General features: G+C 32.1%; 1 protein-coding gene across 3 annotated transcripts in view; it reads left to right on the plus strand.

The window, feature by feature from the left end:
- Positions 1-17,733, plus strand: part of LOC143048340 (uncharacterized) — a 64,239-nt gene that overhangs the window by 34,602 nt on the left and 11,904 nt on the right. The window contains exons 1-2 of one of the 3 annotated variants that reach the window (XM_076221980.1): positions 11,674-13,971; positions 14,669-14,701. In XM_076221980.1, the coding sequence (XP_076078095.1) occupies positions 14,678-14,701 (24 nt within the window). In that variant the 5' untranslated portion in view covers positions 11,674-13,971; positions 14,669-14,677. Of the gene's footprint in view, positions 1-11,673; positions 13,972-14,433; positions 14,702-17,733 lie in introns of those variants that run through there. The other 2 variants (XM_076221979.1, XM_076221981.1) reach the window with 2 other exon arrangements.

The raw sequence follows: 17,733 nt of genomic DNA on the forward strand, positions 1-17,733 counted from the left end.
CCTAAATAACCCAAACATTTTCCACTATTCAAAACTTCTGTAAGTATAATGGTTTCTGAGATTATCCCATAACAAGGTGTTAGGTCAAAGGTCAAGGTCAACATACACATTTGACCTTGAGGTGTTTTTCAAAGATACATGAATTCATGATGAATGGTGAAGATCCTAGGTGTCTACGACTTGCGGTTTCTGAGTTTTGGTGGTCAACCAACACGGGTTAATTTTCATAGGGGCATAACCCTACCAATGAGTCGTTGAATCTTTTCGATCCAAATGTAACGAAGAACCGGGGTCTGGTCCTGAACAAATTTCACCCTTTGTTTTTTTTCTACCTATTACGGTTATGGTGTTGGAACGATAACAAGGTTTTTGGGTTTCGGAGGGATTACTCCGAACCGACAAAATATTTCGACTCACAGGGTGAGTTCCAGATAGGTATTCATGACATCTATACAAAGTGTGAATATGAAAGCGACACGTCTTACGGTTAACGCGGCTAAATTTGTCAAATTTTAACGGAAGAATAATAATAATAATTAAACTGTCAATTGTTCTTGAACAATTGAGAGGTCTTTCCTTTTGTAATGTAAAATACATGTTCGAACAGACATAGAATGTATTGAAAAGGTCAAGGTCAACCTTAAAAAGCTCGAAAACACACTAAAAATCCTTTATATAAGGTTAAAAACACTAAATTCGCTATCTGGGACATGACCTTGACCTTTGACCTTTGACCTTTGTCAAGGTCATTAGTCCCCAATGTCATTGCTGAAGACCCCATGGGTCTAGGATCTTTGGTTATATAGTAAAAGCTGATTTTGTCTTTCCAGAAACCTAAAACAGGGGTTATGCCCCTTAAAAAATGGTCAAATCTCTTTGGTTAAAATGTAACAAAGTTGCGCCATAATGACCCAAACATTTTCCACTATTTAAAACTTCTGTAAGTATTAAGGTTACTGAGTTGTATTGATAACAAGGTGTTAGGTCAAAGGTCAAGGTCAACATACAAATTTGACCTTGAGGTATTTTGCAAAGATACATGAATTGATGATGAATGGTGAAGATCCTAGGTGTCTACGACTTACGGTTTCTGAGTTTTGGTGGTCAACCGACACCGGTAAATTTTCATAGGGGCATAACCCTACCAATGAGTCGTTGAATCTTTTCGATCCAAATGTAACGAAGAACCGGGGTCTGGTCCTGAACAAATTTCACCCTTCATTTTTTTTCTACCTATTACGGTTACGATGTTGGAACGATAACAAGGTTTTTGGGTTTCGGAGGGATTACTCCGAACCGACAAAAAATTTCAACTCACAGGGTGAGTTCCGGATAGGTATTCATGACACCGATACAAAGTGTGAACATGAAAGCGACACGTCTTACGGTTACGGAGGGAAATTTTGTCAAAGTTTGGCGGAACAAGAAGAATAATAATAATCAGAAGAAATACAGTAAGGTCTTTCCCTTTAGTAAAAGGAAAGACCTTAATAAACAAAAGAAATACAGTAAGGTCTTTCCCTTTTGTAAAAGGAAAGACCTTAATAATAATAATAATAAACAGAAGAAATACAGTAAGGTCTTTCCATTTTGTAAAAGGAAAGACCTTAATAAACAAAAGAAATACAGTAAGGTCTTTCCCTTTTGTAAAAGGAAAGACCTTAATAATAAACAGAAGAAATACAGTAAGGTCTTTCCCTTTTGTAAAAGGAAAGACCTTAATAATAAACAGAAGAAATACAGTAAGGTCTTTCCCTTTTGTAAAAGGAAAGACCTTAATAATAATCAGAACAAATACAATAGGCTTTCCACAGAAAAGTGGAAAGACCTAATAATCAGAAGAAAAACAATAAGTCTTTCCACAGAAAAGTGGAAAGACTTAATTAAAAACCAATTGTTCAGAGAACAATTAAAAGTCTTTCCACACCAAAGAAATTTGGATAAGAAGGTAGTTTCTTCATACTGATGCGATAAATGATGGTTTAATTATCTTTTTGAGTGATATAAGGGAGATAATATGCTACTTCCGGTCAAATGAATGTCACATTTGGTCTCATATGATAGCCTCTTTCACACTGATTCCAAAAATATTTAGTTTCTATATACTTTTGTATGTAGAATAGGAGATAATTGGCCACTTCCGGTTTGTTGGAAGTCATTTTTAGTCTTCAGTAATCTGTTCATGTATCTATATGACAAAATATATGGATTCTGGGTACTTTTATGTGAAAAAGTTGCAAAAAAAGCTTTTTCCGGTTTTCTAAAGGTCACTTCCGGTAGCCATTTTTCAAGGTCATTTGTCACTTAACCTTTTGTATAAGGTCAAATGTCTTTATAATGAACTTAATTGAAGTTATAATCAAATAACCTCATATCAAGACATTCCAGGGGCACCAACTCCTATAAGATGCCATTTAATTGTATAAGACTAAATGTAGCATATCTTCATTACAATAAAGGAGACATTTTGCACTTGTTCTTTTATATGTATCTCTCAAAGTGTCGGAGAAAATGCAAAAACAAGCAAAAGTCACTATTGAGAACTTGACCTTGACCTTTGACCTTGACCTCATTTTCTAAGTAAGGACCCAGGGGACTCAAATAAAAACATTCCAGGGTTATACAGTTAACGGTTTATGAGTTAAAAAAACATACGAATAAATTTATTTCGTAAAGGTAGATAACTCCTATAAAATTTCATCGAATCGCTTCGATCCAAATACGCCAAAAATTACTGAGGATGTAACGAACAATTTGTAAAAAGAATTTTGTCGCTATCTTTTTTTGTTACGAAGGAGATACACTCTGATGATAAACAGTGAATAGGGAGATAACTCTTACAAAGAAAATGGTTTGTCTTAGCAGGGTGAAAGTTAAAAGCGCATAACCTATACGATACAATATGAAAAATATCTAAGCGACATATTGCGAAACAAACATTTATCGCAAGAACAAAATTTGGTGGAAGAAAAATAATAATATTAATTAAAAACCAATTGTTCAGAGAACAATTGAAAGTCTTTCCACATGAAATAATGGTTTAATTATACTTTTGAGTGATTTAAGGGAGATAATATGCTACTTCCGGTGAAATGAATGTCACTTCCGGTCTCATATGATGACTTGTTTCACACTGATTCCAAAAATATATAGTTTCTATATACTTTTGTATGTAGAATGGGAGATAATTGGCCACTTCCGGTTTGTTGGAAGTCATTTTGAGTCTTCAGTAATCAGTTTATGTGTCTATATGACAAAATATATGGATTCTGAGCACTTTTATATGAAAAAAATTGCAAAAAAGGCTACTTCCGGTTTTCTCAAGGTCACTTCCGGTAGTCATTTTCAAGGTCATTTATCATGTAAACTTTTGTACAAGGTCAAATGCCTTTATAATCAACTTAGTTAAAGTTATAATCAAATAACCTAATATCAAGACATTTCAGGGGCACCAACTCCTATAAGATGCCATTTAATTGTATAAGACTAAACGTAGTATATCTTTATTACAATAAAGCAGACATTTTGTACTTGTTCTTTTTATATGTATCTTTCAAAGTGTCGGAGAAAATGCAAAAACAAGAAAAAGTCACAATTGAGAACTTGACCTTGGCCTTTGACCTTGACCTAATTTTTTAAGTTGAGACCTAGGGGCCTCAAATAAAAACATTCCAGGGTTATACGGTTAACTGTTTATGAGTCAAAAAAACATACCGACAAATTTATTTTGTAAAGGTAGATAACTCCTATAAAATTTCATCGAATCGCTTCAATCCAAATTAGCCAAAATTTCCTGAGGATGTAACGAACAATTTGTAAAAAGAATTTTGTCAATATCTTTTTTTGTTTCAGAGGAGATGCACTCTGATGATAAACAGTGAATAGGGAGATAACTCTTACAAAGAAAATGGTTCGCCTTAGCAGGGTGAAATTTAAAAGCGCATAAACTATACGATACCATATGAGAATTATCTAAGCGACATATTACGAAACAAACATTTATCGCAAGAACAAAATTTGGCGGAAAAAAAAAAATAATAATAATAATAATCAGAAGAAAAACAATAAGTCTTATTCCAAAAATATATGGTTTCTATAAAAAAAAAAAGAAAAAAAAAGGGAGATAATCTTTTACTTCCGGTTTAAAAAGTTTACTTCCGGTATTGTTTGATAGTTTACTTGACACTGATTCCAAAAATATATGGTTCTATATACTTTTACATTGATTTAGTGCAAAAAATAGCTACTTCCGGTTTACAAAAGGTCACTTCCGGTTGTGTTTTTTAAGGTCACATTGCTTACAACTTAATGCAAACAGTCCCATGGCTTTATCATGTGTACATATGAGGTAAAAACAAAGGTCAAAATCTAGAACGTTTAATTAGCATATGACCTTGAGCTCAAATTCAAGGTCATAAACCAAGGACCTCAAATCAAAAGACTCTAGTCCTCTAATTTATATTGTTCATGAGTTATATTACCATACGTATGATATTAGATATAAAAAGGGGGAAAACTTGCGTCAAATGTCTACGTACCCTTTCGACTAAAATTTTTGTATAAGGTCAAATGTCTTTATAATGAACTTAATTGAAGTTGTAATCAAATAACTTTATATCAAGACATTTCAGGGGCAATAACTCCTATAAGATGCCATTTAATTGTATAAGACTAAATGTAGCATATCTTCATTACAAAAAAACTGACATTTTCCACTTGTTTTTTCTCTGTACCTCTCAAAATGTCGGAGAAAATGCAAAAACAAGCAAAAATCACAATTCAGAACTTGACCTTGACCTTTGACCTTGACCTCATTTTCTAAGTTGGGACCTAGAGGACTCAAATAAAAACATTCCAGGGTTATACGGTTAACTGTTTATGAGTTAAACAAACATACCGACAAATTTATTTTGTAAAGGTAGATAACTCCTATAAAATTTCATCGAATCGCTTCGATCCAAATACGCCAAAAATTACTGAGGATGAAACGAACAATTTGTAAAAAGAATTTTGTCGCTATCTTGTTTTGTTACGAAGGAGATGCACACAGAGGGTAAACAGTGAAAAGGGAGATAACTCTTACATAGATAATGGTTCCGCTTAGCAGGGTGAAATTTAAAAGCGCATAAACTATACGATACTATATGAGAAATATCTAAGCGACATATTGCGAAACAAACATTTTGCGCAAGAACAAAATTTGGCGGAAGAAAAAAATAAAAAAAAAAATAATAATCAGAACAAAAACAATAAGTCTTTCCACAGAAAAGTGGAAAGACTTAATAATAATAATAATAATCAGAACAAATACAATAGGTCTTTCCATAGAAAAGTGGAAAGACCTAATAATAATAATAATAATAATAATCAGAAGAAAAACAATAAGTCTTTCCACAGAAAAGTGGAAAGACTTAATAATCAGAACAAAACCTATAGGTCTTTCAACTGAAAGGTTGAAAGACCTAATAATAATAATAATCAGAACAAAACCTAATTAAAAACCAATTGTTCAAAGAACAATTGAAGGTCTTTCAACTAATACAGATATATTTTGATATGAAAGTATTAAAATTCAGTTGAAAATGTCAGTTCCTATGGCTTTATGATGTATAAATATGAATTTAGAGCAAAGGTCAAAATCTAGAACGTCCAATTAACCTTTGACCTTGACCTCAATTTCAAGGTCATAGACTAAACATCTCGAATCAAAAGACACTAGTTCCTTAATATGTATGGTTCATGAGTAATATCACTTTACGCATAATTCTAAATATAAGAGGGTCGAAAACTCCCATTTATTGTCTACGCACCATTTCAACCAAAATTTATAAGTTACGACATGTCGCAACTAACAATTTAGGAAAAATAATTTGTCGATATCTTATAAGGTTAATGAAAATAAGTGAAAATAAGCCAAAATCAAAATTTAGAATTTGACCTTGACCTTTGACCTTGACCTAATTTTCATTTTTTTGGACCAAGGATCTTAAATCAAAAGACCCTAGGTCTCTATCACTTATGGTTTACCAGTTAGAAATGCATATCACTTATATCATATACAAAAGGGGGGATAACTCTCATATGGAGTCTCCGGATAGCTTCGGTCAAAAATATGCATTGTCACCAAATTACTTATAGAGCACGTATCATCATATTGTTTTACATTTGTCCGTTCGACCGTTAATCCCGCACTTAAGGCCAACTAAAATTAATTAGTAGATTTTCATCCAAATTTTAAAAAAAAATGGGGCGGGTGGGAGGATTTTATTTTTTAAATCTTATTTCATATGAAACCTTCTTGTCACGTGTTATTCATATATGCAGGTGTAATAATAAGCTTATATCATGTAAATACATGCATAAGGTATTTTGTATGATTTTTCAAATGCTTAATATAAAAAAGAAGATGTGGTATGATTGCCAATGAGACAACTATCCACAAGAAACCAAAAATGACACATACATTAACAACTATAGGTCACTGTACGGCCTTCAACAATGAGCAAAGCCCATACCGCATAGTCAGCTTTAAAAGGCCCCGATATGACAATGTAAAACAATTCAAAAGAGAAAACTAACGGTCTCATTTATGATCCCGATAACAAAAAGACACTAGGAACAGATCTGAGAGTACTCGCAGTTATCTGACAGCTAGTTCAAAGCCACTAACAACTAATAAAAAAAATCATGCATCTAACACTAAACTATCAATCCGTACACATCCAACATCAAAATACTTTAAATACATATCTCTGATTGGCCACCACTGTTCTACATGTAATTGCGGCTTTAGAAACCTATTTTATATAGTAAACAGCAGAAACATGGAGAAATGCTCTCTTCAGTTGGACTACCTACACCAACTTTATTTTGCTTTTTAAGCAATCGTTTGTTGTCCTAATAAAATGAAGCAAATGCATTGGTATGCAACACAAGTATTATAAGTACAGAATAAAATGAAAACTCAAACAGTGTTGAAAAATAAGATTGGTCCTTTTAAATATGCAAGATGCGAATATAATTACAATGTAGAACACAAAGTTGTTTAATGACTATTGTGGGTATTGGGACAGATGATGTTTGCTGTTTGTCTACAAAAATCGAAAGGCATGGCTAAATCTATATCTAAGGGCTTGCGATAAATTGATAAATTAAAAATGCGTATGTTTGTCGACTTTCTGAACTCAATATACGGTCACCAATCTAACAAGTTCATGTTTGTGTCAATTCCTTTATTCCAGTCATGATTTTTTGTAGCAATGTGTTCCACGATTCTTACGCTTTTGGGTTTCATTCACAGTCCAAATTTCTTGACACAAAGTTATTGTATAAATATAATAAAATCCAAGGTGTTCTATTAAATCACAAACATTTGTGACATACGGCGATTTGCGTTCTTGGACACAGCGTATTACTCGTAACCCGAATATTTCATGCCTTTCTCGTAATCAATCTCTATTCTCGGTAAATGATGTTGTTATCATAGATCAGCAGAATATATCGACTTAATAATTTAGTAAGAATACTCTAAGAAATACGAAAACCGAAATTGTGAAACAGGAAGTTTGATTGAAACGAAATTATCGACGGTTACCGGTAACGGAAATGAACAAAATCCGGAAATCGTAATTTTTTCAAAAATAAAAAAAATCGGGGCGGGAAGATTTCAGAGGGGCGGGCGGGGATGAAAATCTATCAATTAATTTTAATTGGCCTAATATATATAGGGTTAATTCGGCTAATTATTTAGAACTACAGTAGTTTTGCTTCAGCTCTAAAACTATGTACCTGGTGTTACTACTCATATTATAGGTGCGCATATCGTCTGGGGTTTCTTTTTTGTTTCATGACAGGTTGCTGGATTAGGCATTTTGATAAAATACAAAGGCACACAGAGTACAGACTCCGGCTTACATCTGATACAGGTTGAATTTCAAGCTGGAACTTTTAAATTTCGCAGTTGCTTTACTTATATAAAGAATGCGTATCTGTTCTCAAGATTTGTTATGTAAATAATGTTTCACAAATGACAGACTGTTGTGAAATTTTGCATACAGTTTGCTAACCCGAATAATTCAGTCCCTCCCATAATCGATCTCTCTTACTTACTTAATGTAGTGAGCGGAATATAACGACTGAATTATTGCATGGTTTGTCCGACTTGCTGAGCAAACAAGTAACACATTTACACCACGCAGAGTACACTATACTATATGTATTGTATGTACCAAGTCAAGAATATGACAGCTGTTTATCATTCTATTGATGTTTTTCAGCTTTTGATTTCGTCATTTGATAAGGGATTTTTTCGTTTTGATTTTTTCTTGGAGTTTTGTTATTTATTTTTTTGGAATGTGTATTTTATCATGATCATTATTTTTCCTCATAATTTTCACAAATAACAGAATATTTAATCTTTTTTGACTGGTGCATCAAATGTGTCTTTTATAAACAACTGTTTTCAAAATTGTATTGTATCGTCCCGAACATGCATGAACTATTTGCCACTGAACGTTAAACAACCATCAAACCGAGCAATTAAAAAACTGTTAAATGAATCAATTTTTTTTAAATACTATATTTCTGCATCACGGGATGCAGTGATGATATCACCATTGTCTAATATGATGGAGTTAAAAATCAGTAATTCGGTTGAATCTCACGTGAAATGTTTCATTTAATTTTCACGTAAACTTAACAAAAATTTGAAGGTATTTTTTATGGTTTAATCAAATTTTAGAACAAAGATATTATTTAAATAATTTTATTTCAGATATTTACGTGAATTTAACGTGTACAAAATTCCGGTGATTTATGAACGAACTATTAGCATAAGATTCACATGGAACCTGTTCACGCAAGTTTCAAGTATATGCTCGTTTGAAGTGAAAATCGGACGATATTGATATTAATTCATATGAGTGAAATTCCATGTGCAGGACGAAATAAAATTATATCTGATTCAGTAGAATTTTATATTGCATTACTAGGAAGTTTACGACAGTCGACAGGGGAAATGAAAATAAAATATACTCATTCAGATCCCGACACATATTTTTTTCTCCATTTCTCCGAGAAGGAATAACGTTATATTCCGTACACCATAACGTCACACGTTTTTGGTCAAATTCTAGGCCTATCGATCAACTTTGAAGCCATTTATTTCAAAAACAAGGATGGTGACATATGAGTTTCTATACGTATATGGATTCACTATGCAATCCTGGATATTATGTTAGTTTTTTGTTTTTCTCCGTATATAAGAAAATAGCCATCCATTCGAAAATCTAAAAAGGGAAGCCGAAAAAAAGGCATTTCCCCTGTATACCTAAGTAAATTTGTCGCCAAAATTGACGTTTTCCTATGAAAATTACAAAAAAACAAAAATGGTGACCCCCAATTTTTATTACATATTCCGATGTAACTCGATTCAAAGTACACGTATGTTAAAAATTTTGGAAATCGGGAGATATGCCATTCGGTATCGTGTTACCTTAAGATAAGAAAATATGTTTACGATTTTCGGGATTACGATCATTTTGCAAGATCGCCAAAATACGTTGTAATTTATACAATACTTATATAAAGTAGATGATGTTGTATGTTTGTTGTCAATGGACAAATTTCCATAAGAAACCAAAGAAAGTATGTGTTAACAACCATACGTCATTGTACGACCTTCAACAATAACCCATAAAATAAAAATGTAAAAGGTTTTGTATAAAAATGGAGAGCAAAAATATAGAAGAAAGGACTTTCTGAGCGTTTGAATCATATGTCTTTAGCAGCTTAAAACACATTTGTTTGTGAAAAATTGAGTGCTGACTATAAGAATGACAATAGTATTGCGGGTTTGTTTGTTTGGTTTTTTTGGGGGTGATGGGGGATAAGTTAGAGCGAGGTAACAGTGAAAGTGTTAAGCTTGGAATAGTTTCCCGTAAGATTTAAAAGTTGTATTTTAAAAGAAAAATGTATCTTACAGCTATTAAGAATCACTTGCTGTATCTGTAAGATTTTTTCAACATATTTTTTTTGTCTGAACGGTTATCAGGTATTTTTTTCGAAAGTTCGATAGAACACTAAAAAAAATCACTATTTTATGAAAGGGCAGACTAGAATATGTCAGAGAATATGTCAGAGAATGAAGACGAGATAACCTAGAGAACATTAACAAAACTAAGATTTCTTAGCTTTTTCATTTCAAAATTCCAAAATAAATAAATATTTTTGATAAAGAATTACAGGGGAGGAAGTGAACAATGTGTCCTACTTTTCTATATTTAAATATTTTTATGAATAAAAAATCAAATGTGCCTTAAGTATGATTGAAAATGAGTAAATGGAAAAACTACCAAACTAAAATACATTTTTATTTTAATATTGGTAATATCACTAAGCTTTTAAGTTTTGTGTGTCAAACACACCATCTCTGTAGTAATGACTCCTTATTAAGATATTTCACATCTCCATTTTTTTTTTCTGCATTTTTTTATATTGTGAATTCTTAGTATTATTATATTAAAATGTAGACTTAATTTATATTTAAAAAAACTGAATCTAAAGCCAGATAAATCAAACATTTTTGTTTCTATCTATCCGTTTTCAGGACTTTAACAATCAACGTAAACACGCCTGGAAAGTAAAATGCGTACTCGGCTGTCTGTAATCGACCATTATTAGACACCCTCCTAAAAAACAAGCCGGGGTGGGGGTTCAGAGATGCAAATTAAGTACTTAGATCAATATTTTATATTCGTGTATGGTTTATCACCCCCTCCTGTGGCCTGTCAATTACGAAAATGTGCAAACTGCAATAGTATCAAAACAGCACAGACAATGAATAATAGAGATATAATTTTGTACATATACATGTATCAAGGGGAAACTTCTTGCAAAGCATTATTATTTATAGTTCATTATTGTATTTAGTAGAAAAAGAGAATTTGGTGAAAATAAAATCACTATTTTTGTAGAAAATTCACAGACCTTTGTACAGAAATTTTTGTTATGTTTAGCATGGGATCAACACAAGGGTACATTATCCTTAAAAATCTATTTAAAAGTATTTGAAACTAACGTTTGCTTTGTTAATTGTGCCTTCAATTTCAAAAATTAAAATATCTCGTAACTTCATACTACCAATTGAGTATAAAACAAGTAAATAAGTTTAAAAAAGAAATTCTTAGATTAAACACCTAGATTTAACTTTAAAAAGTCATAACAGTTTAAAACAATACAAATCTACACACACAAATAACTGGCTTAATTTCAACTGATTTTCAACCCGAATCGCTATAAGATCATATATAAGCTCAACTGTGTCGAGGGATCGTGTGAGGTTCATTTATTGTCTTGGCGTCCGTATTACAATGACCAAATGTTACCAAATGATTTTTTCAAGAGTGAATCTAGGAAAAACAATATTCATCAACAAACCAGACCACTGTCTGTTAAAATGTATTCGAGTTTTTAGTTACAGCCGATTCCATTGAGTATGTAGGCAAATGTTATATCTTTGGTTAGCTTGATTGTTAGCTAAACCGTGAAGTCATTGTTAGGTAAGGTCTATACCCTCCTTTCGAATTAGCCTGGTCCTACAGACAGAAAGATGTGTCATTTGTCGGACTAGTTTACTCTTAAAGTAGGGTAGTTTACATAACCTTACAATGACTTTTCTGTTCAGCAAGCAAGATAACCAAAGATATTCCCTTTGTCTACACACTCATTGAAATCGGCTTTAATATTGCAAATGTTCAAGCAATTAGGGCAAAACTTACCGAGTAAAAAAAATCAAAATGTCTATCACCTTGCACATTTCAGAAAATTCAGATCAGATAACGAAACTGGGTCCAGCAACATTTATAAGCAATTTAAGATTTTGACCCTCACAGTTTCCATTCACCACAAATATTCTCGTTACAACGAATCAAATACCAGTTGCAGCCTTTTGTTTATCTATTAATATATGTATACGGATAAAGTTATGAAAGGCAGCAGGGTCACCAGGGTGAGGAGTCCATGTCATCTGAAATAAATGCTAAGTATAGATCTAGAAAGCGGCAGATAATCATGGCATTAAAAAAACTCTCTTCTTTTCGACTTTTTTCGAACAAATTGACACATAAAATGAATTATATAGTATTATGGAATTTTTAACTTGTGTTCAATTCATTGGTTACACCTTTTACTAGGATAACAGTCCTGTCAAGTATTAGCTGGGTAAAATATTTCAGAAAAGAAGATGGAAATGTGAAAGTTTCCGTGCGTCAGGTGCAACAGCATACGAACAGCTAACATGTCTCGTCAGGGTGGAAGCTAAAAAGTCCACGAAAATTTGATTTAAAACCTTTATTCGTTCCAACAAAGATATTGTGATTTTGTTGAGGATTTAACCATCTACGACAACAAAATTTCTTATTTTTTTAGAATTTACAGCTCTTCTATAAATATATGCAAAGCAAACCATTGATTAAATTGCTTGCTATGATTGTTTGGATGTTTGTAAACGACAGGTAAGTAGTCTGTTTACTATATACTACAATTTATTTGGAAAATAAACATTAACTTCAATTCCTGTCAGTTTGTATTTGTCCAATCAAATCCCAGTATGTATTGAAACTCCGCCTACCTATTGTTTGAAAACATCCAAGCAAACATAGCAAGCAAGTCAATCAAAGTTTTTTTTTGCATGCTTTTATAGAAGAGCTGTACTATATAATGCAAGGAAGCGTTTAAGTCTTTCGCCAAAAAATACTATCAATTTCTTTTTGTCCTATGTAAACTTACGTACCATTTCCTTCCATTCATGATCATTAAATTGAACTGTAAAATATTGCTTGGTACCTTCTTAATTCCTTTATGAGTCTTATGTAAACATAATTATGACAATAACTGTTGTGAGAACAAGATTCACTGCACACTTTTAAAGTTCTGCTTCATCAAACATTAAAATGTGAACTTAAGTTTTGAGACTTTTTTAATCTACACGATTGGGATTTTTGTATATGAGAACATGGTTTATCTATTAGTTGAAAATGCGGCTTTGAACTAGCTTTCAGTACCTGCAAGCATTCGTTATTCAATAATGTGTGTCTTTGTGTTATTATTTTATGTAATAAATTGTTGTGTTGGTACACCACTGTAACAATGAAGGAGGAAATGAGGAGGGTTGGTTGGGTGGAAGTGGGGAGTGGTATGCGGAGCGCTAACAAACATGTCTATGCGGCATTGGCTTTGATCATTGTTGAAGCATCAATGTAAGGGGCATTTAAAATATCTTAATAAAACTATTCTTATTTTAGATACTATATATTGTTATCTGATATTGGACGAAAGATGTTGCCCTTTTATGTAATTATTTAATACAAGTTACGATCATTTCAAAACACCTATTAAACAGCCAAATGGATGCACAAGAGCTAAAATAGGAGTCATAAATCCTATTGACAACAATTATCTGCCCAATTTTATTGATTTTGTAACATTTGTTTCAAATATGACCAACTTCTTATCCAAAATCACCAGCACCGTATCAGGACCCACCAGCACAATGACAGGACCCACCAGCACAGTATCAGGACATGAATAAATTGAGAAAATGCTAAATGTTAATAAATTGCAATGTTTTTTCACAAAATAGTTTTGTCGCGTGGATTGCGGTATAGAAAGCGGACTCTATGAGCATTTTTGTTTTATTTTTTCAGTTCGAGATTTTCTGAAAATGAGCATTTCTGTGTTACGCTTACTGAAAAAGTTTAGAGGGTCAACTTTTTAATGGTTTACATATGAACCCATAAGAAACAAAATTGAAAAATCTCAACCGTTTTCTTCCATTTTTTATGAGTGAAAACGTCAAAAATCATTATTTTCGTCTTTGTTTACATTTTTTCATTGATCACCAGCACCCGTCAGGACCAAATCACCAGCACAGTACGTTCTCTCGCAGGACAACCATACCCACCGTGGTATCTTGTAAGTTGTTTTTTTGTGAATCACGTTTCCTTATCTACATATAGATCTAGTCAGTATATTATGGAATTATTGTTTCCGCTTCTTTATAAACTCGAAGAAATGCCTTTTTTCAACACATATGTAGTGAAAATAATAACTTTAATAACTTAATTAAAAAAGAAAAAATCATTATTTACTAAATCCATCAACGCCTTTGCAAACAAATAAGTTTAAATACTTCTTGAAAATGACATTAGAACTGAGGGAAGGAGACCCTTTACAGCTTGTTTGTTGTTATAAATTTTTATGCTGTTTTAATTGTGTATGTTTGATATGTATGAATATATGTTTATTGTGTTAATATATGTTGGTCACAAACTATAAAGTTTCTACGACAATAAACATTTGATTTGATAACAGTTGATTTAATAACAGTTGTATCCGTAAAACTATAAAAAAAAAAAAAAAAAAAAAAAAAAAAAAACACACGCACACACATTTAGTTTGGGTTGTTGTCGTTTTGACACATTCCCCATTTCCATTCTCAATTTTATTAAAAAAAGCAAATAAAGGTTTAACATAAATCTATCATCGTTCAGTGTGCGTTGCCTTTTGAGTCCTATGACCCCTGCCTGACACGTTCATTTTAATCCAAACTGCTCAAAAAGACTAAACAATAAAATGGTAAATCATTGTCAGTCTTTTTGTCCATTTTCAGCCTTAGCCAATGATGGAAATGCAGTCCTTTGAAGTAAGTCAATTAAGATCTGTTCAATCTATGTTCATGCTGATCTGTAGTCGTTATTTAGCTAGTATACACATCCATATAATACTGAACCGTCTGATTTGACTGGAAGAACATTATGTTCATAATTGATTGATATTTTTTTTCTCGATTAAGTTAAGATTAAAATGACCGTTTAAGATCTAAATTTATCTATTTGTGGTAATGTACTTGAACTATTGACTGTGTTACTTATTTTTTGCATCACCCATAGATTAAAAACTATTCATGCTTTGACGTACAGCTTATTGTAAGGTGTGTTACGGAAAAAAAGATGATTGGTGTATCAATGAGCCTTTTCATGGGGTTTTTGATTATGTGATTACTTGGTCGTTTTTAAAGTGATTATTTGATTACCAGTCCCAATATTTCGTGACTATTGATTACTTGTTTATTTCGGATTGAATTTTTGATTATCTCATTTAAAAATTAATTAATGATTATGTGATAACATTGGCAAATATTTGTGATAATGTGTTTACTTGGTCACCCCCATGATGGGCCTCATTAATGCAGGACGCAAAACCCATCATGCGTCTGATAAAAGTAAAAACGGAAAGATAGAATCATTTTTATGTAATAGTCGACATAATGATCAGATATATATATATGCATGTATTGCTTTGAATCCTGTGATGTTTTGTTTTAAATTAGAATACTATAGATTTTATAGTCCAGGTATATGATTTTCAGTTTTTTATACATTAAGGTATACAAGATGAATAACAGGAAACAGAGTTGTTTACTTTTCCCTTTTAAAAACATTTTTTAGTCGCACAATGAGAATAACTAAACTTTGGAAGGATTATATCTACTTAGCTCCTGTTAAAAGTTATCAAGTGTACCAGGATCTTAATTTAATATGCCAGACGTGCGTTTTGTCTAATTAAGACTCATCAGTGACGCTCAGATCAAAATAGTTATGAAGCCAAACAAGTACAAAGTTGGAGAACATTGAGAACCCTAAATTCAAAAAAAATTGTGCCCATTTTATTATTATTATTATTATTATACGACTAAAGTAATCTATGCCTATGATAAGAAAGTCCTTAGTTCTCCGAAAAGTTCAAAGTTTTTTTGTAAACAGGGAAGGAGTAAGTCCGTTAAGTGCCGATTTTTCCTCAAATTTCAGGTTCATCTGACGAAAGATTTTGGACACTTTTTAAACAGTTAAGTGTCTATTTCAGTTGATTCAATTAGTTAATGAGAAAGATTTTAACTGAGTTAGTCATTAAAAACGCTCCGATTCAAACTTAAATATGAAAAATCTATCAAATATGCAAAAAAATGACACTTTTGAGATGTTTTTGTCAAAAACGAAAGTGGCCGCATCCGTGATCTTTCTCAATCTTTATATATTTTTTATGTATTATCATCAAATACAACTTACATTTCAATATTAAGAATGAACACAATTGCGACCACTTTCATTTAAGACGGAAATCGTCAAAAGTTTAACTATAATGCTAAAATTGTTAAGATTTCAGTAATTTAGCACGACTTAATGATGCTAGTACCCGATATAGGTGCATTGTATTGTAAAGCAGCCCATATTTATGTAGCAGAAGCATTCTTCTTTCCAATAAATAACTAAAAGTTTACATTTAAACAATTTTTTAAAACTGCTATATTTTTGGACCAAAAAGGCGTCTTACTGGACCTACTCCTTTATCGTGTTTATGTAAATGACTATATTTATTGATATTTATGACAGCACTGAAGTGCTGACTACTGGGCTGGTGATACACTCGGGGAAGAAACGTCCACCAGCAGTTGCATCGATCCAGTGGTGTAATAGTTATAAACATGTAATATAACGCAAAGACGTTGTGACATTATTCTACGGTGCCATGGGGATATTCAACACTGAATTATTTTGGGAAAAAACTAGCAATATATAAATAAAAATATGTGAAAGGATTGTCGATCAAACAAATACCTACCAGAGATCAAATAATGTATATTTAAATAACTATGTATCATGTATGCCATTATGTATCACTGCCCGGTCTGCATGGGCTGCAACAAGGCACATTACCCATACTGTATTGTAAGTTATATTTTGTTAGTTACGTAACGCGTCACTTTTTTTTATATCCTGTGGTGTTTGTCGTTGATGGAATATGTTCGTTGTTGATCTGCATGTTGTATCGACTATTATACTATTTATTTGTGTGTTTCTCTGTAATGAATGTTTTTGCGTATTTTGTGTTCTGTTTCTGTCACGTTGTATTGTCATTTTAGCAATATGTTATTTAACGTTGTCATGAAGCGGTAGCACGGATTTGCTAACCATTAAACCATGTTCAACCCACCATGTTCTTAAAATGTCCTGTACCAAATTAGGGATATGGCAGTTGTTATCAAATAGTTCGTTTTTAGGATTGTTAGTTTTTTTGTATTTCTTACACTTCAGTCATCCCGTAGTTTCTTTGTTTTCCTATTATAGTTAATGTTTTTCCCTCGGTTTTAGTTTGTAACCCGGGTACTTTCAATCAACTTATGACTTTTGAACACCGGTATACTTCTACTGCTTTTAATCATAAAAGGCACAGACATGATAAAGCATAAAAAAATATTCAGTTCATACAAGAAAACGGACGGCCTGATTAATAATGCAAAAAGGAAAAAGCAAAAAGACAGTAGCCAACAGCAACGTCTTAAAAATTAATATAAATCATGTACAAATATTATCAACTATTCTCTGGAAACCAAATATAATTAATGGATTCCATTAAAGAAATGCATATTTCAACTGCTAACAAAACTGCATGACGAAGATATTAATGCGTGTGCCCTTGGATAATTAATAAATATGGCAAACGTTTTGACCTTCTTTAAACAAGTTAAACATACAATGTTACGTTTTCGATCAAATATTAATTAGTATATTGATTGAAGTCAATAATTTTATGTTCACTTGTCTTTTCTTAAAAATAAACATCGTAATGAATCGAATGACGCAAAGCCGGTTTATTTTACTTAAATTATCGTTTTGG

The sequence above is a fragment of the Mytilus galloprovincialis genome, chromosome 10 (genome assembly GCF_965363235.1).
Source record: "Mytilus galloprovincialis chromosome 10, xbMytGall1.hap1.1, whole genome shotgun sequence".
Lineage (NCBI taxonomy): Eukaryota > Metazoa > Mollusca > Bivalvia > Mytilida > Mytilidae > Mytilus > Mytilus galloprovincialis.